Genomic DNA, 27,390 nt, shown 5'->3' with positions numbered 1-27,390 from the left:
TTCCAGCAGATGAGTGTGACAAACTAAAAGAAGAAATCTCTAAAATGAGAGTACTTCTACCTGACAAAGATAGTGAAATGAGAAAACATCAATCTGGCAGCACCTACCCTCCAACAAGCATCATTAAAGCTCTTTGAAGTAGTATATGAAAAAGATGACATCTGAGTGAGAAGTCTATGGAAATTGTACTTCTGGAGAACTGTAGGACAGAAGGAAGATCAGAAGGAAAGGAAACAATAATATCTTCACTCAACTAAAACAGAAATTGGGAAAAGACTTGTGAAGCTTGGAAATAAAGGGGTGCAAGGACCTTCCTGAGTAGAAATGGACAAACCAGAATTAACTATTTTTGCAGTATTCTTTATTTAATTTCCTTCATGTGTAAACCTAGGGAGTGTATTAGCTAATATCATTTGACAGGTAATTATAGTCATACAAAATTCTAAATGTTTACTCTCAGCCTATTTTTATTTTCTAGTTGCATGTAAATGGCTGTGGGGTATGGGTTGGTTAGGATTCCCTGACCGTTATAAAAGTTCAACACAATTTTATGCAGCAGTGACTATAATTCCAGGGAGTGAAACAAAACTATGTCATGAAATTGAGGGTTGGGAGCCATAATCCTTAAAAGACTCAGTAAGGACAGATCCTGCTAGTTAGCCAAGTACTTATCTTCTGTGACTAGAGGACTCCCTTATCCATTGCCCATGCATGGCCTGCTGCTAGAGAAGGAGAAGCTATATTGAAAGAGATGTGTTTCCTTTGTTTTATCTAAAAGTATTCTTTTGAAATAAGGTGTGATTAGTGAGGCTCTTTAACTTACTTAAGCCATCCTGTTTTCTCCACCTTCTAGCCTTTGCTTTAGGTACCTGCTTCCTTAGTAATTGTTCTTTTGATGCATTCTAGATTTTTTCTGAAAAATAAATATAAAAAAGAAAAACTAAGCACTTATTAAGCATGAAGTGCTTGGCACAGTGAGTTCTTAATAGATGTTTGTTGACTTGACTTTTAAATAAGTTATACCCTCTCAGAACCATATTGCAGTCATATATCCCATCATACCCATTCTCAGTTATATCTGTGTTGACAGATTTGCCTTAGTCCTTGCATGGTAATCTTTAGTCTTGCTTATTACTCATTACTTGCTTATTACTGCATTTGTGCGTAGCTAACTGTCTGGTGCCATGTATTTTATTAATGGCTCCCTTATATTTTTGCTTCCTATGAATTTCTACATGTAGTTATTCTGTTATTTAACTTCATGGACATAGATAGATGAGGGGAGGGGGAAGAAGTTTTCTCTTCCTCCCCCATTTCCTTTTCAATGTAAAGATTCATAAGATTCCAGATAAATAGATTTCTTATCAGCCCTTATTATATTTTATCCTGACTATGGGTCTTATTGTTCCTATATTTTTATCTGTGGCCTGGAAATCCAAATCCTGATCTCAATACTCTATCTTTTTAACCAGCCTAAGCACTTAGAAAATCTGCTCTTTTCTTCTAATGCTCTTCCTTTGGCTGCTCTGGTAAAAAATGCTGCCTAATGTTTTCAGTGTTTTGCTCTGAAATTCAGATTTCTTAACAGTGTTTTCTAGATTCCTTATTGTGCTATTTGTCCTCACATAAATTGTCAGAGGGAAGTTCTTAGGTTGGACAAATCTCATAGCCCTCTTTGTCATATTCCCAACTATGTCCTCTGGGAATATAGTGAACCTCTGTTCATTTCATGTTGATAAATAGCCAATTCAGTACCCTTCAGCAATGAATCTGCAGCATGCCTTTCCTCTTTCTCTGGTCGTTCCTGAAAGGCCTCTTTCTTATGACACCTATGAATTCATCCCATTCTTTGTAGCACAAGAAATTCCTTATTCTTGAGAGGCTTCAACTCCTCTCTACAGAGAAAAGTTCATATGTATTACTTAACTCTAAAAGTTTGATGGTCCTTCTTTACTTTTTTAGTGTAACATTCTCCAACTGACTAATGTTCTAACAAAAGTTAGGATTCCTCTATAGCTCTTCAGGTGGTTTTTCTTTATTTCTTATTTGAAGTTCTTGACATTCTTTTAAGAAAACCTCCTTTTCTCCAGTAACCTGAAGAAGTAGAGCTTATTATCCCCATCTTTAAAGAACCTGTGCTTGGTTCACTGCTCTACTTAAACTTTCATCTTATCTGTATCTCTTCTCTTTTTTCACAGCCAGATTCTTAGTCAAAGGTCATATAAACTCTATCTCTTCATCTCTTGTTTACTTTCCAGCCTTTTGCTATCTGGCTTTTTATCCCATAAATCTACTGAAATTACTCTCTTCAGCCTTACAAAAGATCTCAGCTGCTAAATCTAATGGCCTTTTCATACTTCTTATTTTAATTGCCATCCCTACAATTTTCAGTATTGTTGAATACCCCTGCTTTCTGGAGACTTTTCCTCCCTCATCTTCTGTGACAATCTCTCTTAGTTCTCCTTCTTCCTGCCTGACCATTCTGTCTTAGTTTTCTTGGATAGATTGAGATCCTCCTCCTGTTCATTAAGTGTGGACATCCTTTAAGGCACTGTCCTAAACCCTGATGGCCCTGCCCTCTTCTCTCTTATTGGTTCTGAGGAGTTTAGTAATTATCTCAATGAAGAGACTTTCAGATCTATATATTCATCCTATATGTATCCTGAACTTCACTTTTGTGTTGTCAACTGCTCTCTGGACATCTTTACCTGCACATCCTGATGACTTTCTACATCTCAAACTCAGGATATCCAAAGTAACACTACTCTTATTTTCTTCCAAACCTCTCCCTTTTCCAGACTTCATCATTTCTGTTGAAGACAACATCATCCTTCCATTCACCCAGGTTCACAACCTTAGACTTCCTTTCTCCCTCACTTCCAGTGTGTAGTTAGCTTCAAAATATTGTCAGTTGTACTTACACAAATGTCTTCCTGGAAAAATTCCCATTTTTTCCACAGAAACCTCTAGTCTAAGTCCTCATCACCTCTTCTCTAAATGATTACCATAGTCTCCTAATTGATCTTCCTGCTTCCAGTCTTTCCCCTCTGCAGTCCAGCCACCACACAACTGCCCGGATAATCTTCCTGCAATACAGGTTGAATCTGGTTAGCTTAGAGCATAAAAATTTTCATTAGTTCCCTTTTACCTGTAAGATGAAGTATAAAAGCCTCAGCCTAGCTTTAAAGCCTGCTGCAATCTCTTGGGACCCTTTTCAATTTTTTTTCGTGTTATTATGCTTTACAAGACCTCTATTTGAGTCCACCTGGACTACTGACTGTTCCTTGACTGTGACATTTTGTTTCCTGACCCTATCTTTGTATCTTGGCCTCCTTATCTGAAATGTATGCCTTCACCACTTCTCTTAAAATCTTTATCTTACTTCAAGACATTGCCCAAGTTTCACCTTTTCTGTTTCTACCTGTATTCCCTAATGTTAATTTTGTTTTGTTCTTTAAATTACTTTGTATTTTTATATAGTTTATATTTACTTATGTGTGTTCAGATTGTTATACCTTCTTCCCTGCCCAAGGATGTTAGCTTCTTAATAGTAGAGACCAATTTTATTTCTGTATCCAGAGTGCCTAATTCAAGGCTGTTCATGTAGTTAGCACATAATAAATGTTCATTGAATTGAATTGAATTTCACCTTATATTCTCTAGGAATAAATATCATCTTGTTTTTCTTGCTTATGTGGCTGTTACTTGGTACTGGCAGAAATAATTATTTATATTTTCTGCAAATCCCTAAATAATTCCTTCCCCTCCCTCTTACCTTACCTCATACTTGTTAGAAGAAAGATACTCAGTGGGTTATTGGTAGCTCTTGTACTTAAATGGGTATTAATTATACTGGCAGTTCCTGAGCAAGGCTCAGTTTCATATTGAATAACCCCTCTCCCCCCTCCTTTTTTTATATGAAGCTGACTTGCCTTGATTGGTGATTAGCACTTACTATCAAATCCTAATGGAAACAGACACTTGGCCTGAGATCCTCAAACAAAAACTGAATCATAAGCAAGGCTCTGTTTTAATTGTCTGATTATATACCTCCTTTCCACTTTTCATGATAAAGGGCAGAACTTCCTTATTTTTCTCAGGATACTTCAGTCGATATGATATGCTATATTATGTATAATACCAAGGTGGTACAATGGATAGAGTGCCGGGCTTGGAGTTAGGAAGACCTGAGTTCAGATTCTACCCCAGACATTAACTAACTTTGTGATCATGGGCATGTCATTTAACCTCTCTTAGTTTTCCTTTTCTCGTGTGTAAAGTACGAAAAATGAATATGAATTTAGTGACCTCTCAGGTCCCTTCCAACTTGAAATTTGTGATTGTATGGTTACCTGAAGCTAAGGAATATATACTGTACTTAAGGAGATAAGACATAACAAATAATGTAGTACAATGCATTTAAGTGTCATGTGAATTATATGTAGAGATTACTATAGGATTGACTTTCAAAGAAGTAGTTCTTGTCTAGATTTTATAACATCTTCATGGGTAACAAAGAGCACATTTTAGGAAGGAGGACTGCAAACATCATATTGAGAAAATAGACTGTACTGGCCAACATAGAGATTTAATATTGAGGAGAAAAGGAAATTAGAAAATTAGGCTTGAGTTCATAGGGTGGATGCATCGTCTATGGTATGTTAAAAGCAAATGGAAATCCACTAAGGAATTTTGGGGGAAGCATGATAATGAAGAAAATTTTGTATTATGAAAATTATCTAGCAGCAGTATGCTGATCGAATTGGAGTATGGAGGAGCATTATAAAAAATAAAGTTATCAATTAGAAGAGCATTATAATAATCTAGGTTTAAAGAGACAAAAACCCATTCTCAGATTGGCAGTGGGGAAAGGGAGTAAAGTATAAGTCGAGATAGTACTAAAATGTAGAGCATCTAATGAGTTTTAGATGGCGGGGGAGGGAGAGGAATAAAAAAATGACTCTGAAATACCAACCATTACATTGATAGAAACAAGAAAGTTAGAAGGATAAGTACTGTACAATAGTTACATTACATTATAGTTACTATTGATAAATTTAAAATACTAAATGGCAGATATCTTATGAAAAGTGTATTTTTTTTTCTGTAGGAGCTTATGGAAACACTTCCGTGCTGTCAGCCTTTGTTTATTTTTACTAGTGTTCCCTGCTTACATGGCTTACATGATATGCCAGTTTTTCCACATGGATTTTTGGCTTCTTATCATTATTTCCAGCAGCATCCTCACTTCTCTTCAGGTAAGCTCAAAAAATAGATCAACTGAACATTTTACTTGATTTTTTTCTCTTTTGAAGTAAAGGAATGAATTTCCTTTAGGTTACTTATTGTAGATGGTTTAGTTATCATGTAAGTTACCATTCTTTTGCATTTTAGTCATTTTAATTACAACAGCTGGAATATTTGATGCTAGTGTTCTGATTCTACTGCCATTGTATTCTTCTTAAGTAGGTCTCCTCTTCCCCTTTCTTTCCCCCTGTATTTCCATTTCTGTTTTTCTAAATGGCATGATACAGAGCTTCCATGTAAAACAGAGAAAGAAAAACCCTTGAAAAAATCAGTGTTTTCAGTGATTTTTAATTTGTTTTTTTTTTCAGGATTTTAGCAACAAATATGACATTGCAAAAAGACATTTGTAATTAGAAACATTGTTAATTTTTAAGCATTCTGCTTCTAGGCTAATAATATATCAGTATATGTTAAACATAGCCTTTTAAGACATTTTTCAAGCTCAGTTTGAACACCTAAATGCCAGGAGCTTCCCTGAACCCTCTTGGGAGCTTCTACTTTCCTTCTGCCAGTATGGTGACATCCATCCACTACTAGTAGCTGATCAATGATTATTGACCTCTATTTCTAGGTTACACTTAGGGTACAGGGAGCAGTAGCCAGGTATCCTAAAGCAAATATTCAGAATTTCTAGCTATCATCAAGAACTAGGAAACAGAGATCAGACTCATATATATGGGAATCACAAATATCATGGAGCGGCTAAGATGAGATAGCCTTCATCTCTCATTTCACTTCTAAGATTTTCCATATCTTTGTTAAGAAGATAGAGTAACATTAGTGACTTTGAAAAAAAATATAAACCCTTTTATTTTGAATGTTCTAACAGTTTGTTTTCCTTCCTCTTTCTGTCTTCCCCTTCTCAACATATAATCTATAATAATAGAAGAGAAGGTGATAAGAATTTGCATTTTAAGTAGTTAGGAATGACCTAGGTTACTTAAAAAAAAAAAAGTCCAAAAACTGCTTGTAGAAAGGTTTGTTTTGGTAAGGAGCCCCCTAAACTTGTCTTCTTCAGTTGCCATATTTTCCAGAAACATGGACCCAGAGTATTAAGGAGGCCCTGAACATGTCGAAGTTGACGTCCCCCTGAGCTGACCTAATATGTTGTTTGCATCTTTGGGAGTCAAGACAGGCACTAGTCAGTCTACACTAGACTGAAAAACTGCTTGTGTAGCTGGGACCATTGTAGATAAGTAGACCATTCTAACTTCATGGTCTAGCAGTTCCCATGGATAAAGAATATTGCTTTTGCCATCTCCTTTCTCTTCCCTTTCAGGGGGAGATTAGTCGTTTCCTTACCCCTACTGCCCTTTTCCTCCTCCTTTGCCACTTCCATTTAGGAGGAAATTTCTGTCCTTCCTCCCTTTGTTGCAATGTTACAAATATGCAAGCTTCGATTTGGAACTCCTTGCCTCTGAAGTTCCACATGCATGTTCATTTCTCTTGTAATAAATCCAATTGCAATGCACATTTTATGGACTTGTGATGTATTTTTTTTGGTTGACAGTTTATATTGCTGCAGGCTTAAGATTTACTGCCCTTCTAAGATTTTCTTCCTTTGCATACGCTTTACATCAACCAAATTGTTCTTTGAACCTTTTCAGAAGCTCCAACAGCTGTTTTTCATGAGTAGATGCTTACCATAATGTTTTTACCTGATAGTTTATGTCCCAGATCGCCACATAATGTTACCATTTTAACAATTTATCATTTTATTGTTTTTTGCTTGGAAGAATTTTCATGATTGTTCATGTTTTAGTCAGTCTAAAATGAATGATTTATACAGAGGACCAAATCAGCCTATCAAAATCTTGAGAACTCTTACTGTTGCCTTTTATAATAAAATGTCAGCTCTTGAATTTGCCATAGTTTTTTTTAAAAAACTGGATAGTAACAGTCAACTATTTGCATTTTTGTGTATTAATTACTTGATGTAATAAAGTTTATTAATAAGCAATTTTTATTGAAAAACACTACCTTTTAAGCTTCTGAGATTATAGTTTAGTAGTTGTTATACCGTATTTATTTAGTAGCCTCATTATGGCACAGAGATCCATATTTACTAAAAGACAGTTTCTAGTACACTATAATATTTATGTACATGAAATGTATTTCCAAATGTCTTTCACTGTTAAATAGTTCAGACAAATGGTTTTTTCCCATCTTTTTTATTTTCATTACCACCTACTCCTTCCAAAAGTGCTTATAATCTTTTACGTTAAATTTTGTTTTGACATAGGACACACAAACCACTAACACACTGTATTGCCTGAAAACAGTTAAGAAAGGAAGCATAAGACAATGATGGTAGATATAGCAAGTATTGTTTTGTAATTTACTGTTTGTTGTGAGGAATGGGAAAGGTCTGTCCTTTAAGTTAGTACCAGCATTATCCATTGTATTTGGCCAAGGTATTATTCCTGTTTAATGTTATCTTCATTTATGTGACTGTAATCGTTATGTTGTATTATTCTTTTACATTTACCTTCTCAACCACATCACTTTATACCAGTCTTCCCTTATTACTTTCGGTTTTTACCTGTCATTCTTTATGGCACAATAATATTCTCAAGTATTAAAATTTCATAATTTATTTAACTATTCTCCAGTAACTGGACAAGTAGTGTCTGACTTTTTGCTTTGAATGTTTTTAAAAGACAGATCTTTACTTTTTAAAAGTATCTTATTGTATTAGAAAGTATAAGTAACTTTGTAGCTTTTCTTGTAGAATTCCAAATTGCCTTCTAAAATTGTTAGATTGATTCATCATTCTAAGACAGCAAATTAACCTTAAAAATTGATAAATTGATAAATATGTGCAATATTTTACATCCCTAATTTTCCACTGAAACACCTGTCTCAAAGATTGCCACTAGTGACTATTTTCTTGTAGCATCAAATGTTCTTTTATTTCATCTCATTCTGTTTTACCTGTTGATATTCTTTTCTCCCTGGGCTTCTGTACATACTGTTTACCTGGTTTTTCTCTCAACCCGGTGAACATTACTTCTCAGTCTTCTTCACTGGATTCATTGTTATTCTTACTCCATGTGTGTTCTCTGAGGTTCAGTCCTTGTACAGTAATCTCTCTGTATACTCTTCTTTAAAGGGTTCATCCATACTTGTGGCTTTCACTACTTTCATAAGCCCATGGTTCAACCTTCCTTGATCTTCATCTCAGAATACTCAAGATTTTTCTGGCAAAATGTGGCACTTTAATGATTCATTATGTTGTCTAATAGTGTTACTGGTTTTCTTGGCATGCAAACTGTGGCTTAGTAAGCTTTTTTGGTAGTAGGCCCTTTATACCTTTTTCTGTAACTGTGTTCTTTACTATACTAAACACATGTTAGACTAACTCAATAAATATTAGTTGGTTGATTAATTGGTACAATCCCCATCTCACTCAAAACTAAAATTAGTTGAAAAGACATCCTTCAAAGAATTTGGAATTTTTTTTCTTTTTTTGAAGGTTTGTGGAAAATTGCCTTTGTTTGAATTTTTGCCTGCCATTTTTTCTGTTATCTTACTATTCTCCTAACTATCCAAAATCTTTGTATTTGGCAAAAAACCAAATTTTACACTATTATGTTTTAGATATTAGTAAGCTACGCATTTATTTTTCCATGTATAATTTTATTAACACATAATTTAACATCAAGAGCAGCACTCATTTTAAGCAATGTAGCATTTCTTGTCAGAAGACGAAATGTGGCAACCTACAAACAATAAGAAAGATTGTTGCTGCTTCTTCTTTGTATTCAGCGAACAAAATTTTTCAGCATTTATACTTTGTGCTTTCAGGTTCTGGGTACACTTTTTATTTATGTCTTATTTATGGTTGAAGAATTCAGAAAAGAGCCAGTGGATAACATGGATGATGTCATCTACTATGTGAATGGCACTTATCGTCTGCTGGAATTTCTTGTGGCACTCTGCGTTGTAGCATATGGTGTTTCAGAGACCATCTTTGGAGAATGGACTGTGATGGGCTCCATGATCATCTTTATTCATTCCTACTACAATGTGTGGCTTCGGGCCCAGCTGGGTTGGAAGAGCTTTCTTCTCCGCAGGGATGCTGTGAATAAAATAAAATCACTGCCCATTGCTACAAAAGAGCAACTAGAGAAACACAATGATATTTGTGCCATCTGTTATCAGGTACCCAGCACAATATAAAAATCTAAGTGGTTGGGGAAATGTGGTATAGTTACTCTTGGGGTTTTTATTAAAATCCATTTAATTTAAATTCCCAAGAAGAAATGAATATCTCCTAAGCAACTAAATGACTCTAAGCACCTTAAACAACTTTTAGGAAATACTTTGTCTTTTTAAAGATATTTAAGTTTAACATTTGGCCACTGTGATACTAATACGTTGTTGTTATTGTTTTCAATACTTATTGTGCACCCACAAATGAAGGAAAAACAGGTCAGATGTATATTATATTCACTCATGAGTGCATATACTATAGATCAGGGATTGGGAACTTTGGAAAAATGGTATTTGCCAAGGTTCTGACCCCCCTTTCCTTCTGGTGTGCTGGGGGCTGAGGAAATATGTAATTTCACAGGAGGGATGTTGGTGAGAACATGCCAACTTCTGATACTTCTAGTGGGTAGTTGGTGACCCTCACAAATTTTTTCCCTCCTAACTTTTCTCCCTTCAGGGAAGCGCATGATGCTAGCAGTCACTTTGCATGCCAGTGAAAATAGGCTTGTCTGCCATCTTTGGCATTTTGTGCTGTAAGTTGCTGGCTCCTGCTGTAGATAAATTAAAGTTAATGTTGAAATCAGCTTTGCCATGGAAAACAGACTCAACTTAATCATGCATACAACAGAGTACCTTATATACACAACATTGCACCAGGGAGAGTAGTTGAGGTTACCATTTGAGAATGGGTTATATTTCAAATTATATTGCTCTTTCTAAGCTGCTAATAGTATAAAGGGGAGGAGGTGGAAACAGGCATGCATGGCATATGCTTTTTTTCTCCAGAGTTGTTTTAAAATATAATCGAAGTGCATTGGCCTTTATTCAGTTTTTTCTTATAATAAATGGAAACATCATGCTTCCTACAACTTGGATATGTTTCTAAAATTGTATTTTTCAAATTGTTAGTAGTTATGGTTGGGGGAGAAGGTGGTAGAAAATGTACAAAAAGTTACATATCAGAGATTTTGATTTAAGTACTACTTTTAACTTTCTTAGTTACTAGAAATAAGTGCAGTATCATGCACCAAATATTATTCCTTTCTGCACATATTTAGGAAAAAGATTCAGTAGTAGCCCTCTGTAGACATTCTTGACATTCCATTAGAATGGTTTAGGTTTCCCCTTTTCTTGCTTGTCATTTTAATGTTGAGAGACTCAAATCAACTGCTGATAACACAGAAAGTGGATAAGCTACTGCTTAAGCTTCCTATTTGCTGCTTTTTTTGTATGACTTTCAGCTTTCAAGTTACTCCAGGTGTTACCAGCTCTTGGTATAGAGGATCGATTGGACTAGTTCTGGCGCTTTTAAAAAATATTTATTATATTTCTATTAACAATAACAAAAAAAAATTTGGGAACTATTCAACAGCATAGATTGTTACAGGTTTTCGTTTCATACCTTCAACTCATTCTTCCAAAAGAATTAATATCCAGAGTGAATGGCTTTGTGTGTAGACAGAGCCTTGAAAACTATTCCATGGCCTACTGTGGTCCTCATGAAATCCAACAAATCCATCACTTTTTCTCCCAATATTCTGTTGTTATGGTTGTAGTTATAAGCAAATTCCTTATAAATGATTTTAGCCCCTTGGAAAAAAATCCATTATTTTAAGTCTATTTTCAGTACTGTAATGGAGGTATGCAGATATTTCTGATTTTTAAAAATTATAATTTCATTGACATAATAGTGCTGAAATTAGTTAGCCATTCAGTTGTAGGCTAAGACAGAATTCATTTTAGAAAGTTTTAAAAGACATTGTAATTCCATTTCTTTTTGTTTCTGTATACATTTAAAATTACTCTATACAGCTCTTTTATTGGTATGAGGGGCCCTCTGGTGGTGAAAAGATTACTTACATAAGAAGTATTCTATCCCACGTCCTGATTACTCCACATTCTAATTCATTTTAATGATGTGGGAAGGGAAATTTTGGAATCAAAGATACTTTGAAGTAGCACCAAAGACATATAAATTTTGAACAGTTATCTAATGTCTCCTTTCCTTCTCACATAGGACATGAAATCTGCTGTGATAACGCCATGCAGCCATTTCTTCCATGCAGGTTGCCTTAAGAAATGGTTGTATGTACAAGAGACTTGCCCTCTGTGCCACTGCCACCTTAAAAATTCCTCCCATCCTCCAGGATTAGGACCAGAACCAGCTCCACCACCAAACCCTGGAACAGAGCAAAATATTGTGGTTCAAGAGGGAACTGACCCCTCAGCTCAAGAGCACCCTGCAGGGGCCAGTTTGAAAGAAGACCCCAGAGACAGTAATGAACAAGTGACCAGAGTGATAGGTCACCAGGAGGGGACTTTTGAAACCCAGGCACATCTTTCAAACCCCCATATTGAGATGTGCTCTATTGTGGTCAGCCAAGAAGATCTGAAGACAGAAGAACAACCTGGAGTTTTAGAGGAAGATTTAATTCAAGACGGAAGTCATGTCTAGATTTTAGGAACATGTGATGGGTATACAGCAAAGAGAGACATTCCAGGGATCCAAGATAATCTTTTCTCAGTAGAGACCGTCGGCTTTTACAAACCCTAGGCATCGAGAGAGAGTTTTGGCAATCTTATAATAATCAAAAAATATATATATCTATGTCCCATGCTGATATTTTGTAAAAGTTTGCCAAGGAAAGTCAATCTCAACTTGAGAAACTGCCACTGAATTGAGAGGATAAATCAGATAGAAATTTGAGTATTTTCTGAGGGCTAAGGAAAGGAAAATAAAATCATAAAGAAGGCATGGGAAGAAACTGAATGGACATTTTACTTTATATGGGGAAAATCAGTCTTTTCCCAGAGTATCAGAGAGTTATTTGCCCTTCTACTGTCCCCTTTTTTTTCTCAAATGGAACTCAGTCAGGTGATTATTGAATTTTGTATAGCACTGAAGCAAAATCAAAGATGTAAAAAAGAGTTGATTGTTTTGAAAAAACTGAAGCACGCGAATACATCATATGTGCTTTAGGCATTTGTGGAAGCGGGGTGGGCATGAGGGCATTGCGATTTGCATTCATGTAATCTGTGACTCTTGAACTTTATGATGGAGTCATTAATATTTTGATGTATATGAAACTTTTGTTAATATACTGTATACTGTGTTGCCTGTGTGAAGTAAACTAAAGCACTAATGAACACTTTGGAGTCCTCCATAGTTCAGGGGCTCAAAGTGGGATGAGCTTTAGGGAACAGATAAAGGCCCTAGGTGTACTTTTCAATCCTGTGTAATGTTTAATTCTTGCAACTGAAATCAAAACAGTGTTAAATTCTGGCAATATTTGCACTTTGGGAATGAGTACATAATTAATTGTATGATCAAATGCCGCAAATGCCACTTTTAAAGCTGTTGATAGACTTTGCACCTTTTCTTTGACAAGGTTGTGTCATATTTAAATTTTTACATTCATCATGGCTTCCGGTAGAACTGGGGTGGGGGGATTGGCAATTTTTTTATGTGAATTTTGATATGAAAAGAAACTAGTCATTTATTTATACAATAGGCTTGGCTCAAAAAAGTGTTTTTCAGAGTTGGTATTCCTAATGTGAGATGTGACATTATTTTATTTTTAGTAATGGATGTAGACTGACAGACATAGCTGAATGTCTTAATAAATTTAAATTTGAAGATTTTATGTTTTGCTCATGTGATTTATTGCTACCAAGCATTTTGTTGAGTTAGGTTTTTAAAAATTCTCTGTTTTTCAGAAATAAAATTGTCAGGAGTTTATTTCACTTTCTAATAAATATTTGTTTGTTGACTCATTGTAATGAGTAAATTCACCTAGCGCTGATTTCTTCTGCCCCCACCCCTTCATTTCAGCCAATGTTTATCATGGTTCAGATTAACCCGAAAGGAGTATTCCTTTGTCACAATTTGAGCCTTTCAAATCTTAGTGTTACTTTGTAATTTGTTAGAATAGAGGCATTGACTAATGTAATTCTTTTAGACTTAGAAAATTTGGCACACTTAATGTTTATTGGCTCTTAACAAACTATCTGATTTTCTGCATCTACACAGTGCTTTTCTTTGAAGATTATTCATTTTATCTTAAGTGAGAATAGTAAATCATTCTAGATGCCTTCGCCTTTTAAACCACGTTGCTTTCTTTATAACATACTTACCACTTTGTGGTGGGTCATAGGATTCCACTAAATTTTCCCTGTACCTCATCAGGGCATAGATTCGGAATTTTATTACTCAGTTAAAGATCTGCCTGTGACCCTGATTTTTGAAGGCTATGGAAGGAGAGTATAAGCTTTGTTAAGTACTGCTGAGCTGGCAAGTCTTTTGAGATGTCCAAAGCTCGATTGTCTGGCTGCCATCTAAGGACTAGGTAAACTTCCCTCAGAGGGGCTCATCATTAGAGTGTTGGCTGATTAAGTTTTTGGGGTGCACCAACTCATGAAGATGTGGAGAAGGTTTTGGCCTGCCCTGGTGGGGTAAGCTTCTCCATTGATGAAACCATTGCATTTCAAAAGTATTTGAAGTAAACAACCACTTTTATAACTAAGACATTTGGTGTAAATTCTTTATCTGAGACAGATGAAAGTTGACTTCACTATGCTGTTACTTTTCAGTCCATGAAACTGTGGCCTCGCTCGTCTAAGTTTCGTGTAGGGTTTTATTTTCTTAACACGAGTGTATATGATTTTTAAATACTTGCTTTATGAAGCTCCTGTCCATTCTTTTTATCTTGTGTTAGCTCTGCTCATTGGCTTGTGCTGTACTCCAGAACGGTCATGCTCTAGCAGGGACTGTGTATTTCCTTTTAAATGATGAAGTTTGCTTTTTACTACCTGTTTAAGACAGGAAAGATGATGTTGTCCAAAGGAGAGGTAAGTCAGATTGTGAATTTAACTGATAGTTTTGAAACATTTTGGCTTTGCATAGTAGAAAAGAGAACTTCTTAAGCTGTAAATAAATGGTGTATCTATTATAAACAAAGTAGCTTTTAAAAAGAAAATATAATTTTTGTGAGTCAGCTGACTTGAATTTCAATCTTAACAAAGTCCCTGCTTCGGGCATTATGGGAAGGGAATATGTGAATTCCAAAAGTGTAATTTTATGTTGGGTTGTATTTTTAATGCATATTTTAAACTTCTTAACACCAGTGACCCATGAAGAGTAGTAATTTTCACTTCTTCTTTTAGAATCTACTGTCTATTGTCCCTGAATTTCAAATATGTTTTCTCAATAGTTTTGTAATTTAGCAGATTTCAAATCAATTTCGCCCACTTTGAACATAGAGTAACATTTCATATTTACAATAAACCTAGGAGCTAAACAGCTAGTCAGAATACTCAAACATTTCATTATAGTAATAATAATCTGGATTTACATAGTATTTTAAGGTTAAAATCACTATCAGCAGTACTCTGAGCTATATATGTTATTCCCATTTTATAGATTGAGAAATAGATTAATAGAATTTAAATGATTTATCCTAGATTACACAATTGTAAGATCTTGAGCACATGGTCAGCTAGGTGGCACAATGGATAGAGTGCTAGACCTGGAGTCAGGAAGACCTGAGTTCTAATTTGGCCTCAGACATTTAATAGCTATGTGACACTGGACGAATCACTTCAGCTCTGTTTATCTCAGTTATTTCCTCTGTAAAATGGGGATAATAATAGCACCTTTTGCCCACAGTTGTGAGGATCAATTGAGAAAATAATTGTGAAGTGCTTAGGACAGTGCCTTACACGTAATAAATGCTATAAAAATGGTGGATATAATTACAACCAATTCTTCTTTCTTTACAACATTCTTCTTGGAATCTTGTACTGACATGACCACTCATTTGCCAAAAAATTTCCTGTTTTCTTTTTTTCACTCTCCATGCTCCAGCAATTGTGCTTTCCTTTTCAGTATTACAGATACTCAGAGCAAAAGGAGAATGTTCACCCTAGGATTAAATCACCCTAATATTATATAAATTTCCATCTAGAGACACACACACATTTTCCTAATTGTTGTTTATGGTGAATTTACCACGTAGCAAAACAAAGTGGATTATATATGAAATTGAGTAAGTAGTGTACTATAAATTCCACATTACTTTAAAAATTATCCTGCTTTTGGATGCTTCCATCTGAACTTCCTTCTTTTCCTTCTGTGCATTAAAAAAGTTTCAGTGGTCCTCTTTTCACTTTTGCTACCTCACACCTCCTCATTAAAATCTAAGAAAGGGAAAAAAAGACCTTAAATAAATATAACCAATGATTGGATGAATCCATATGGTGACCTTGCCCAAAAAAGAAAAGAAAAAGTCTTTTCCTGCATTCTGAGTCCATTACCTATGGGAAATGAGTAACATACTTCCTCGTAAGTTCTCAGAACACATATTTGGTTATTGCATTAATTAAAGTCTTTTATTTAAAAAGAAAGTTCCATATATTATAATATTATAATAATATCAATTATTCTGGTTCTCCTTACTTCACTGAGTCAGTTCATGCTACCCAGAATTCTGTGTAATTGTCTTTCGTTTCTTGCAGTATAATCATATTCAATTACATAAATATACCACTATTTGTTCAAACATTCCCTTAATTGATGGGTAGCATTGTTTTCTTTCCTTTTCTCCCACTTAATATCCCTTTAAGTATCAGGACATTTGTTTGTGACTGTTCCTTCTCTGTTGTTATGCCCTCCCATCTTTTCTTATTTCTCTGATGAGAAATAAGCAAACTCTTTGTTAACCCTCCTTAGTATTAGATAAGAATGAGATTCTTCTGATGCTTCCCAAACCTCTCCTTCATGTTTCTATACTTTTGTGCAGTTATAATATGAGCAATGATAAGTTCTGGCCCTCTTTTCTACACTATTCTTTTTTAACCCTCCCTTTCCCTGCTTAAAAATCCTTAGAATCATTCCACCTTCAGATCCTCTCTTTTTCTTATTTAACTTCTTAAAAATAGTCTTTGAAAACAGTAAGGACATAAAAATTCTGAAGGGACACTTGTTTCTTCTCCCTTTATTAGAATGTTAACACTACTTAGTATACCACTTTTTATGAAATTAATTTACCTTTCTCTGTTTCTCTTGACTGGGGTTTATATTTCAGAATTTCTACTCAGATGTGGTCTTTTGTTCAGAAAAGCTTGAAAGTCCATTAAAGAAATTTGATTAAAGATCCATTGTTTTTCATGTAGAATTATGCTTAGCATTTAAGTGTAAATTATTCTTCATTGTAAGCCTATAGCCTTTGCTTTGGGGGATATTGTATTCCAAGACCACCTCTTATTTTTCCGAAAAGCTGTCAAATCTTGTGTGAACCTGACTGTGGTTCCTTGTTATGCAAACTGCCCCTTTTTGGGCAGGCTATACTTGTCTGGCTGTGGTGGTAGGCTACTGACTTGTTTGTTTATGCTGGTATTAGCTTTCTTGGTGTCAGGTGCCCTTTCCTATTATCCCATAGCTTCTGACTGACTTTTTATATAATTCTGTAGTGGAAAGATCACTTACTGTAAGTTCTCTTTGGATTTCTTGATCATTATTTGGTCTAATGCAAATTAGACCAAATTTCAAGTTTCTGCTTAAATAGTAGGCATGTGGAAGTTAGGCCATCTGCCTTCATTCAGACAGCCATATTGGCCATAAGTGCTCATTGATAGTGAATCTTGGTGTCTTTTCATAGGACTGTTTGGATACTTGAGTATCAGACCTTATGAGAAGTCTAAAGCACTCCTTTGATTTGCAACTTGCCATTTTCAAATTACTTCTAAACAACCCTAAGAAGAATAATTTTAATGTGTGCAAGAGCAATATAGAAATTCTGATGTGACCGATATCATCGGGCCAGCATGGTGCAATGTGTGTATTGAAGGAGACAGTGTGTAAGATGAAGAATATACAGGATAAATAACAAAATAAACACTAAGTTTAAGGGTGAAGAACACCAGCATCTGCAGTCAGAAAAGGGGCTTAGTGTTGGAGGATGTGGTTGAACTGTACCTTGAAGGAAGGGAAGGATTCCCAGATATGGGTGAGGAGGAAGGGCTCTCCTAATTTGGAGAAGCTTCACATAAAAAGTAGTACTTGGGCTTTGATGGGAATTGGAGATTCAATGAGAAGTGAGGAGGGACAGCCAAGATAGAAAGTTTTAGGAAGACAAGGAAGTTAATTTACCTGTAGCATGTGTAAAAGGGAGACATGAGAGAAGGAGCATGGTATAGAGCATGGGACTCAGATTCAGGAGGCCTTAATTCAAGTTCCAGTTGGCACTAGCCATGTAACCCATGTGCAAATCATTTCATCTCTTTGTTTCTAGAACAAAATGTTTTATTCACTGTCTACATAAGCAAGTTTGCCAAATTGAATTAGATTCAACTGGCCTGAGATTCTGTCTGATAGTGGCATCACAAAAGTCTTGTGTAAGGTTGTGTTTGTCATTCTTAATATCGACTTCAAAGTTCACCTTTGAGATGTAAAGATTTATCCTAAAACACCCTAATTTCTCGTGTAGCTCTCTCACAAGTTTTGAGAGCATGATGTAGCAGAAATTCAACAAACATTGAATTTCTACTTTCTGCAATGGCAGTTCTAGGTGCTGGAGTTGCAAATGGAAAATGGAAAACTATCTGCCCTCAAGATTATATTCTACTGAGGAATAAATACATAAATAAGTATAAATACAAGACAATTTGAGGAGGAAGGCAGCATTGGTAGCTATGGGGAAATGGGAAAGACTTGGTCCATTGATACTGTAACTGAATTATGAAGGAAGCTAAGGATTCTATGATACTGTGGTGAATAGGGAGTGCTATCAGGCAAGGGAGATTGGCTATGTGAAAACAGAAAGATGGAGAGGGAATGTTGAGTTCTGGGAATAGTAGGTAGTCTAATTTTGTTGGAATGCATAGTATATAAAAGGGAGTAATAGGAATAAATCTGGAAAGGTAGATTGGAGCCAGACTGGAGGACTGAATGTGGCTGAAGAGATTCTATTTTACGCGGGTGATAGGGAAACACTGAAGTTGTTTGTGTAAGAATTGACTTCATCTGACTTGTGCTTTAGGACTATTGCTTTGGCAGAAATGAGAATGATGAGTGTTGAGATAAAAAGCAAGGAGACCAGTTAAAAAGCTATTGCAGCAGTCAAAAAAAAGAAGTAATAAAACCTGCTCGAGGGTAGATATAAATTGTGTGAGTAGAAGAAAAGGGGATGTAGTGGAAGAATTGACAATAGGTGACAAGCTAATTGGATACGGGGGTGGGGTGGGGGTGGGGGTGGGAGGGGGAGAGAAAAGAAAGATGACTTCAAGGATAGCTGGAAAGATGATGGTGGTGTCCTAACAGAGAAAAAGTTTGGAAGAAATAGTTCTGCCTGTGCAATGAACTTGCCATGTGGTATCAAACAGGTTTACTCAATCTTTCTGGATTTCAGTCTCATCAATAAAATTGAGGTGAATAGATAAGTTTGAAGGTCCCATCTAGTTTACAATTGTAGAACTCTTTGAGTCTGCATTTTTAGGCTTTACATGTTTCCTATGTACTGTGTGGAAAAAAAGTATTTCCTTTATTGTAAACTTAACTCTCAAATTGCAAGGTTTCCCTTCCTTATTACAATATTCTGGGACTTGGACAAATCAGTATTTACCCTATTTATATAATTCAACATATATTAAAGCTTAGAGTGTTTAATAATCTTTCATCTTTGCCATCATCTTTCCAGAAAAAAAAGTTTATCTCTGATTTTTAAAGAATGCTATTCCTGGAAGGTGTTGCTTGGAGCAATCTTTTATGTCCATTATTGGAAATGAAGTTGCTAATTGTTGTGTTGTACAGGAAACTTAATAGTAGGATCAAAGTCCTTTTCAGTTCTTAAATTCTGTGATTGTGTGTGTGTGTGTGTGTGTTTGACTTGTACTTTGTTTCTGGATCCTATTTCATCTACCCTCAAAAAGACTTGAAGTAGCTTAAGGAAACCAGGTAAAACACAATGACAAAATATAAAAGAGGGACTTCCTGAAGGAAGTTGAAGGAATAAATATTTTGAGGCACCTTAACTAAATGGATGACCGTATCTGGCTCTAAGTTTTCTGGCAGGAAAAATAAAAAAGGGAAATATTGGGGTTGTAGGATTTTTCTGACAATAGAAAACACACAAATTTATCTACGGAAGAATTTTTCCTAGAACTAAAGTAGGGATTTGTCATGTGATTCTTTAATGTATAAGAGGTATTCAAGAATTTAGTGGGTAGTACCTTCAACATATTTATAAATTATACAGAGATACTCTCCAACCAAATGATTCTCATATTGACTTTATATAAAACTAGGAAATATAGCATTACATTGTGACTGTTAATAAGATGTTTCTGTGAAGGTTCGAGGTGATGTTATACAGGCACTTTCCTTTCCTTAGTTCAACAGTACAGGGATAGAATTCATAAAATGTTTATGGAAGGATCATTAAAATACCCACTATACCTTTCTCAAGTGTCAGATTCCTAAGTTAGCTTTGAACAGGTGTTCATTTAATTTTCAAATATTCTAATTAAAAACCAAAATGTACACGCTCTTTTTGTATAAGTTTTAGCTAACAAAAGCAGGAAGTAAAACTGATGAGTGTAATTTAATTGGTGTTGATACTTCGTTAAGAGAACAAATAAAATTATTTTAAAAAATACTAAAATAAAAAAGAAGGGTTATAAGACAATAACTCATGGAGCAGCTAGATGGTAAAGTCAATAGAGTCCTGGGCCTGGAGTCAGGGTGATCTAAATTCAAATCCAGCCTCAGACATTTACAAGCTATGTGACCCTGGGCAAGTCACTTAACTTCTGTTTGCCTCAATCTCCTCTTTTATAAAATGAGAATAATGAGGATCAAGTAAGTTATTATAAACTGCTTGGCACATAGTTCAATGCAAATGTTAATTGTTATTAAATAAATTGTTCACCTTAAAAAATAAAACAGATCAAAACCCTTTTTCACAGAACAGCAGAATCACAGAATCTGAGAGTTGGTGGGGACCTCAATGGCCATTTATTCAGACCCACATAGGAAAGTAATCTTTACTATGACAGACCTTCTAAGTAGTTGTCAAGTGTCTGCTTCAAAACTTCCAAGGAGAGGGAACCCATCACCTCTCAAGGTAGTCCATCATACTTTTGAATTACTTTTAATTGTTAGAAAGTTGTTTGTTTGTTTTTTTCCCCTTAAAACAAAAAACCTAATTGCCTCTTACCTCTGCACTTTCCTCCTGATGCTCCTGGTTCTGCCCTCTGGGGCCCTCCTCCACATGAAAGTCCTTCAAATTCCTGTGATGGCTGTTGTGTCCCCTTAAATCATCTCTAAGCTAAAGATAAGTTCACCATCCTAATTCCTCTCTTTTGGATACTCTCCAACTTGTCAGTGTCCTTAAATTCCAGTTTCCAGAACTGAAGGCAATATTTCACTTGATGCATAATGAGGACAGATTATGGTGAGATTATCACTTCCTTCTTCCTGGAAACTCTTCTTCTTAGTTTCCTTAGTTTTTGGCTGCCACATTACACTGCTGACTTATACTGAGCTTGCAATTCACTAAAATCCCCAGATAAGCCATGTAAGCAAGCATCTATTATCTCGTACTTGTGAAGCTGATTTTTTTGTACCTGTGTGCCAAGGGGCAGCTAAGTGGTACATTGGGTAGAGCACCAGACTTGAAAACAAGAAGACTCATCTTCGTGAGTTCAAATCTGGCCTCAGACACAAGCTGTGTGACCCTGGGCAAGTCACTTAACCCTGTTTGCCTCAGCTCCTTATCTGGAAAATGAAGGAAGGAAATGGCAAATCAGAGCTTTGCCATGAAAATCCCCAATGGGGCAGCAGTAAGACTTTTCATTTATTTCTATTGAATTTCAAATCATTAGATTCAAGACTGTTATTTACTCTGTTAAGATCTTCTGCATCTTGATAGTCTTCCAGTGTTTTAAATATATTTCCTAGCTTTGTATCTTTCATGAATTTGGCAAGTATACCGTCTGTGCACTTATCCAAGTTATTTATAAACTTGTTAAACAGCATAGGGCTAAACACAGATTCTCTGGAAACTTGCTGCCATGTTGAAAGTAAACCATTAAACAACCACTCTTTGAGTTTGGCCATCCATCCAGTTCCTAATGCATCTAATTATGTTATTATCTAATCTATCTTCCCCTCAAAAATAGTATGAATTATTTTCTCAAAGGTTTTGATAAATCTAGGTAACTATCATCTTATTACTTTAGTAATTCTGTCAGAAAAACAAATGAGGTTAGTCTGGCCTGACCATTTCTTGGTGAAACTGTGCTGGTCCTTTATGACTACTGATTCCCCTTCTACATCTTCACCAAACATTTCTTTAATGATCTATTCTAGAATTTTCCCAAGAACCAAAGTTTCTCCCAACAACCGCCAACCCCCCCCCCCCCCCAAACAACTTTAAAATGATACTTCAAATAAGATTTTGGAGTGGCAGAGTCAACAAAAAGTCAGGGTAAGAAATTTTTCTGGCCTAAGAAAACTTAAGAGGTCAGCAAAACAGGTCTGTGGGATGGGGGTGGAGGCCTGTTGAGAGCCCACACAACTTGTGATGGCAACCGCAGCAGCAAGTTTGGGAGCTCACACCTCAGAGATGGTAAAGAGTTGGACAACTGGTCAGAAAGAAAGATTACAGGGGACCCTTTGATGGCACTGGGTAAGCTGGTGGCGATTGGCAACTCTTTCGCCCATATGCCGTTCGGGGTTGCAGTTCCAGGGCAGAGAGGAGTGCTGGTAGTCAATCATAAGGGAACAGGGTTCCTGGTTACGGTTCCAAGGTAAAGATGAGTGCTAGCACTTGTGGCTGCAGGGGACCAGGGGTCCTTCCTGGGCAAAATCCAGAGTGCAGACTAGGGGAGCAGTAACCATATTTCTCCCAGGATCACATCATCATGAAAGCACCCAAAACTTGTAGACCTCCAGAACTAGCTCTGAAACAGCAGCATGAAAAAACTAAAGCTTGGCACAGTGCCTTCCCAACCCCCCCCCCCCCCCCCCGCTTCCCGGTGAGCAGATCCCAACTTGAGCATAAAGTTCAAACTCAAGAAATGGGCTGGGGAAAATGAGCAAATGACAACAAAAGAGAATTTGACAATAAAAAGCTATTACAGTGGCAGAGAAGAGCAGGACAGAAACTCAGAAGAAAACAATGTGAAAATAGCTGCCTCCCCCAAAGCCTCAAAAATGTTAGTTGGATCCCAAATCAACAAGAATTCCTAGAAGAGTTAATGAAAGAGATAAAGAGTAGTAGAGTACAAATTGGGAAAAAAAATGAGAGTGATGCAAAAAAAAAAAAAATTACGAAAAGAGAATTAACAGCTTGGTAAAAGAGGCACAAAAAATACTAAAGAATATAATACCTTAAAAATGGAATTGACCACATGGTAAAAGAGAAATCCCCTGAAGAGAATTCCTTAAAGAGCAGAATAGACCAAATGGAAAAGTAGATACAAAAATTCACTGAAGAAAATAACACCTTAAAAGGCAGAATTGGCCAAATGAAAAAAGTTGTGCAAAAGTTCACTGAAGAAAATAATTCCTTAAAAATTAGAATTGGGCAAATGGAAACTAATGATTCCATGAAACATCAAGAAACAATAAAACAAAGTCATAAGAATAAAAAAAAAGAAAAATGTGAATTTTCTCATTGGAAAAACAACTGACCTGAAAAATAGACCCAGGAGAAATAATTTAAGAATTATTGGACTACCTGAAAGTCATGAGCAAAGAAAGAGCTAAGACATCATCTTTCAAGAAATTATCAAGGAAAACTTCCCCAATATCTAGAACCAGAAGGTAAAATAAAAATTGAGAAAAAAATTCACTGATTACTGCCTGGAAGAGATCCCAAGATGAAAATTCTCAGGAATATTATAGTCAAATTCCAGAGCTCCCCAATCAAATTGAAAGTATCAAAGAATCATAGTTAGGATCACACAAAGCAAGGTGAAGGAGAAAGAGAAGGAGAAGAGGAAGAAGAAGATGATGAAGGAAACAAAGAAGACAATGGAGAAGAAATGGAGGGAAATATACAATTAGCAATCATAACTATGAATGTGAATGGGATGAGTTCATCCATAAAACATAAAGCATAAAAATTCTGCAGATAGCAGAATAAATTAGAAACCAGAATCCAACAAATGTTGTTAGCATAGTTTGTCACTGCTCCCCCTTTCTTTTATTCCTTTCCCCTCCTATTTTTCTATTGGGTAAGTTGCATTTCTATACACAATTAAATGTGTATATATAGATAGGTATTTGTGTAAGTGTATAATTCCCTCTTTGAATTAATTCTGATGAGAGTAAGGTTCAAGCATTGCCCACTACCCCCTGTATATCCCCCTCCATTGTGAAAGTTCTTTTATGCACGTCTTGTTTATGTGAGAAATTTTTTTTTAACAATATACTATTTACTTGAAACAGAAAGACACACACAGAATTAAAATAAAAGGCTAGAGCAGAATCTAAAATGCTTCAGCTGAAGTAAAAAAAGTAGTAATCACAATCTAAGATAATGCAAAAGCAAAAATAAACCCAATTAAAAGATATTATCAAGAAAACTACATTATGCTAAAAGGTAACAGGCAATTAAAGAGGCATTTTTGAGAAGAAAAAATCAAAACTATAATCATGCAAAAATGCTCTAAATCACTATTGATCAGAAAAATGCAAATTAAGATACTTCTCAGTTACCACCTCACACCTATTAAAAAAACCCAAAAGCTAGAGAGGATAAGGGAAAAATAGGTACACTAATGAACTACTAGTGGAGTAATGAACTGGTTCAGCCTTTCCAGAGAACAATTTTGAACTATGCTCAAAGGGCTATAAAACTATGCATACCCTTTGACCCAGCAATACTACTACTAGGTCTGCATCCCAAAGAGATCAAAGAAAAAAATAATCTATACGTACAGAAATATTTATAGCAGCTCTTTTTGTGGTGGCAAAGAATTGGAAATTGAGAGGATGCCCATCAGTTGGAGAATGGCTGAACAGTTTGTGACATATGATTGTGACAGAGTATTTTTGTACTATAATAAATGACAAGAGAGATGCTTTCAGAAAAACATGGCAAAACCTATATGAACTAGTGAAAAATGAAGTGAGAAAAATGGGGAGATCATTGTGCAGAGTAACATCAATGTTGTAATGATGATTAGCTGTGAAAGACTTGGCTATTTTGATGAATACAATGATCCTGGAGTCCTAAACAATCCCAAAGGATTCATGATGAAAAAAACGTTATCTACCTCCAGAGAGAAAAGTGATGAACTCTAAGTGCGAACTGAAGTATAATTTTCTTACTTTATTTTTCTTGATTTAGAAAAAAATATGGCTACTATAGAAATGTTTTGTATGATTTCACATATATAATTGATATCATATCATTTGCCTTCTCAGTGGAAAGGGGAGGGGTGGAGGGAGGGAGAGAATTTGGAACTGAAAGTTTAAAAAGAAAAGAATGTTTAAAATAAACAATAACTTAGAAAAATAAAATAACTGCAAAAAAGGCACAGAGTAGAACAGCTTGTAGAATAGCATTAATAGAAAACAACTACATTTGATGACATTTCGATACTGTACTTAGCTAAATTATATGTTTGGCAAAATGGATTGAATAAATACTCTCTCAAAAAAAATTGGGGCATTTGCCCTTCTCCAATCGTGTGGTGCCTCTTGTGTTTTTTATTATCTCTCAAATCACATCTTTTAGGACCTGAGGCTGTGATTCATTTGGGCTAGCTAACTTGCACTAATTAAGGGCATCTAGATGGTGCTTATGTATCTTGGGTATCAACTCTTTGTCAATCATTTTTTGTTCTTTAAGTTCTAGTGGGACTCTCAGTGGCCAAGAAAACAGAAGCAAAGTATGAATTGAGCTGTTCTACTTTCTCTCTAGTGTTAACATTTACGAATCACTTAAGCAAAGGCTCTATCCCTTCTTTAAAGTCCCTTTTTTCTCCCAATGTAATTAAAAGTGTTGTTGTTTCCTTGAATACCCTTGTCAGTTTCATCTCATTATATAATTTAGTATCCTTGACACTTTTTACAGGATTATTCCATGCTTTTAGATTCATCCTCTATTATATGGCTTTGCCATCCTCTGCACATTTCTTTTTAAAATTTAGTTTAGTTGGTGATCTCCCTGTGTAGTCACTCTGGTCTCCAGACAAATCCCATTTTCTTCTTACAACTTGGTTGTTTTTATGAATTGTTCTTGCTGGAAAATTCATCATACTGCAGCCAAATTGATGACTAGGCACTCTAAATTTTGCTGTTCCTGTTCTCTGACATCAGACATGTCAATCACCAGGCTTTTTCAGGATGCATCAGTATTTCCTAGCCACAATGAATTAAAGTCTTAAACTAGAATATGAACAGAGGCAGCAAATATTTTCCCTTAATATCAGTGAGAGTGGTATATTTTTAAGGGGGTGGGAAAGTTAATTAGTGACAAAGCATTACACTTGATTATATTTTTAATTTGAGTCTACCATTAGTGGGTCCAAACTTGTATGACGCCAAGGCTAGGTGGATGAACCTAGAACAACATAGCTGTTTTAATGGGAGAAAGTTCTCTGTATTGATTGGAACCAACCATTGTACAAAGAAAGCCTGGCAGTGGAGAGATACTCGTGAAGACTTTTGTCCCTGAGGGATTCTTGTGGTTAAGTACTGTGGCACATGTGAAAACTTAGAACATTTCTGAAGTGAAGAATCTAAGAACAGTAGACATTTACATGTGCAGGTGTGAATGTGAGAGAACTGAATTAGTCTTCTTGCTTTGGTTGATTGCCCATGTAGAAATGTCCGGAACTGACTTTATATTTGAAAGTAAATGACTGCTACCTTTCTCCTCATATACATAAATAATTTTGGAATGACTGTAAGGAAAAGGACTCTAGAGAATGTCTACCATCTCTCTTCTTCCCTCCTTTCTCATTTTTCAGAGAAGAAAACTGAGGCTTAGAGAGTTTAACTGGTCTGTCTGAAATTTCACAAGTTAGTTGGATGTGTGGTTGCCATAGGAACCCAACCAATCAATCAGTAAACACTAATAATTGCCTATTATGAGCCATACCCTGTAAGAGGTACTGCAAGTGTGATGCCCAGGCCAGTGTTTTCCCTATTTCATCAGGTTGTTTTCAAATATGTCAAATTTTTGCACTTTGTGCAAGCAGTTCTATTAGGTCTGAAAGAGTTACTTGTGAGTTATATCAAGAAGAAAAAAAAAGTGAATACTGTCCTGATGGTGGAAGATAGTTAAAAATGAGGGATTCCACTCAAATTAGTATAGGGAAAAACCAAGAGGGGAGGAGGAAGAGAAATTGGTCTTTTTTTGGCGGCCAAAAGCCATTGGAAAATGAAAGTCAAAACTTGACTATTGTGTAACTTTCTTATATCCTTCATTATTAAAACAGCTCTATGAGGGTGATACCATAGATTCTTACTATTATCATTGTCAGCTGCAAATGTCTTTAGTTGTAGGGACTATATGATCACACTGTTTTGGAGGAACAGATGTGAAGTGTTTGAGACTGGGGAGCAGTTAAATTCTTGGTTTAGAGGAGTTTAAAATGTGAAACTGCTTCCGTAGAAGAATAGGCATTAAATCACTCTAATAGGCCGTCATAGGAAACACACACACACACACACACACACACACACACACACACACACACGCATATGGTTTTTTTAAAGGCAGATATAAATAATTTCTTTTCTCATTTAGTTGTTTAATAATGCTAGAAATGTTACTGCTCTTCTCTAAAGTTAAACCCCAGCACCTCTTGAAAAAAAGTTAGAATATTAGATGTTGGGTTTAATTGTATTTATTT

At 35.7% G+C, this 27,390-nt stretch overlaps 1 protein-coding gene across 2 annotated transcripts in view; it reads left to right on the top strand.

Moving 5' to 3' along the window:
- Nucleotides 1–13,166, top strand: part of RNF145 (ring finger protein 145) — a 121,023-nt gene extending 107,857 nt beyond the window's left edge. For both annotated transcript variants that reach the window (XM_072630867.1, XM_072630868.1), the window contains exons 9-11: nucleotides 5,111–5,258; nucleotides 9,115–9,471; nucleotides 11,540–13,166. In XM_072630867.1, the coding sequence (XP_072486968.1) occupies nucleotides 5,111–5,258; nucleotides 9,115–9,471; nucleotides 11,540–11,977 (943 nt within the window). In that variant the 3' untranslated portion in view covers nucleotides 11,978–13,166. The remainder of the gene's footprint in view (nucleotides 1–5,110; nucleotides 5,259–9,114; nucleotides 9,472–11,539) is intronic.
- Nucleotides 13,167–27,390: the final 14,224 nt, after the last annotated feature.

This window comes from Notamacropus eugenii, chromosome 1 (genome assembly GCF_028372415.1).
Source record: "Notamacropus eugenii isolate mMacEug1 chromosome 1, mMacEug1.pri_v2, whole genome shotgun sequence".
NCBI lineage: Eukaryota > Metazoa > Chordata > Mammalia > Diprotodontia > Macropodidae > Notamacropus > Notamacropus eugenii.
The sequence above is the reverse complement of the archived record's forward strand: the minus strand, read 5'-3'. Positions and strand labels throughout refer to the sequence as shown.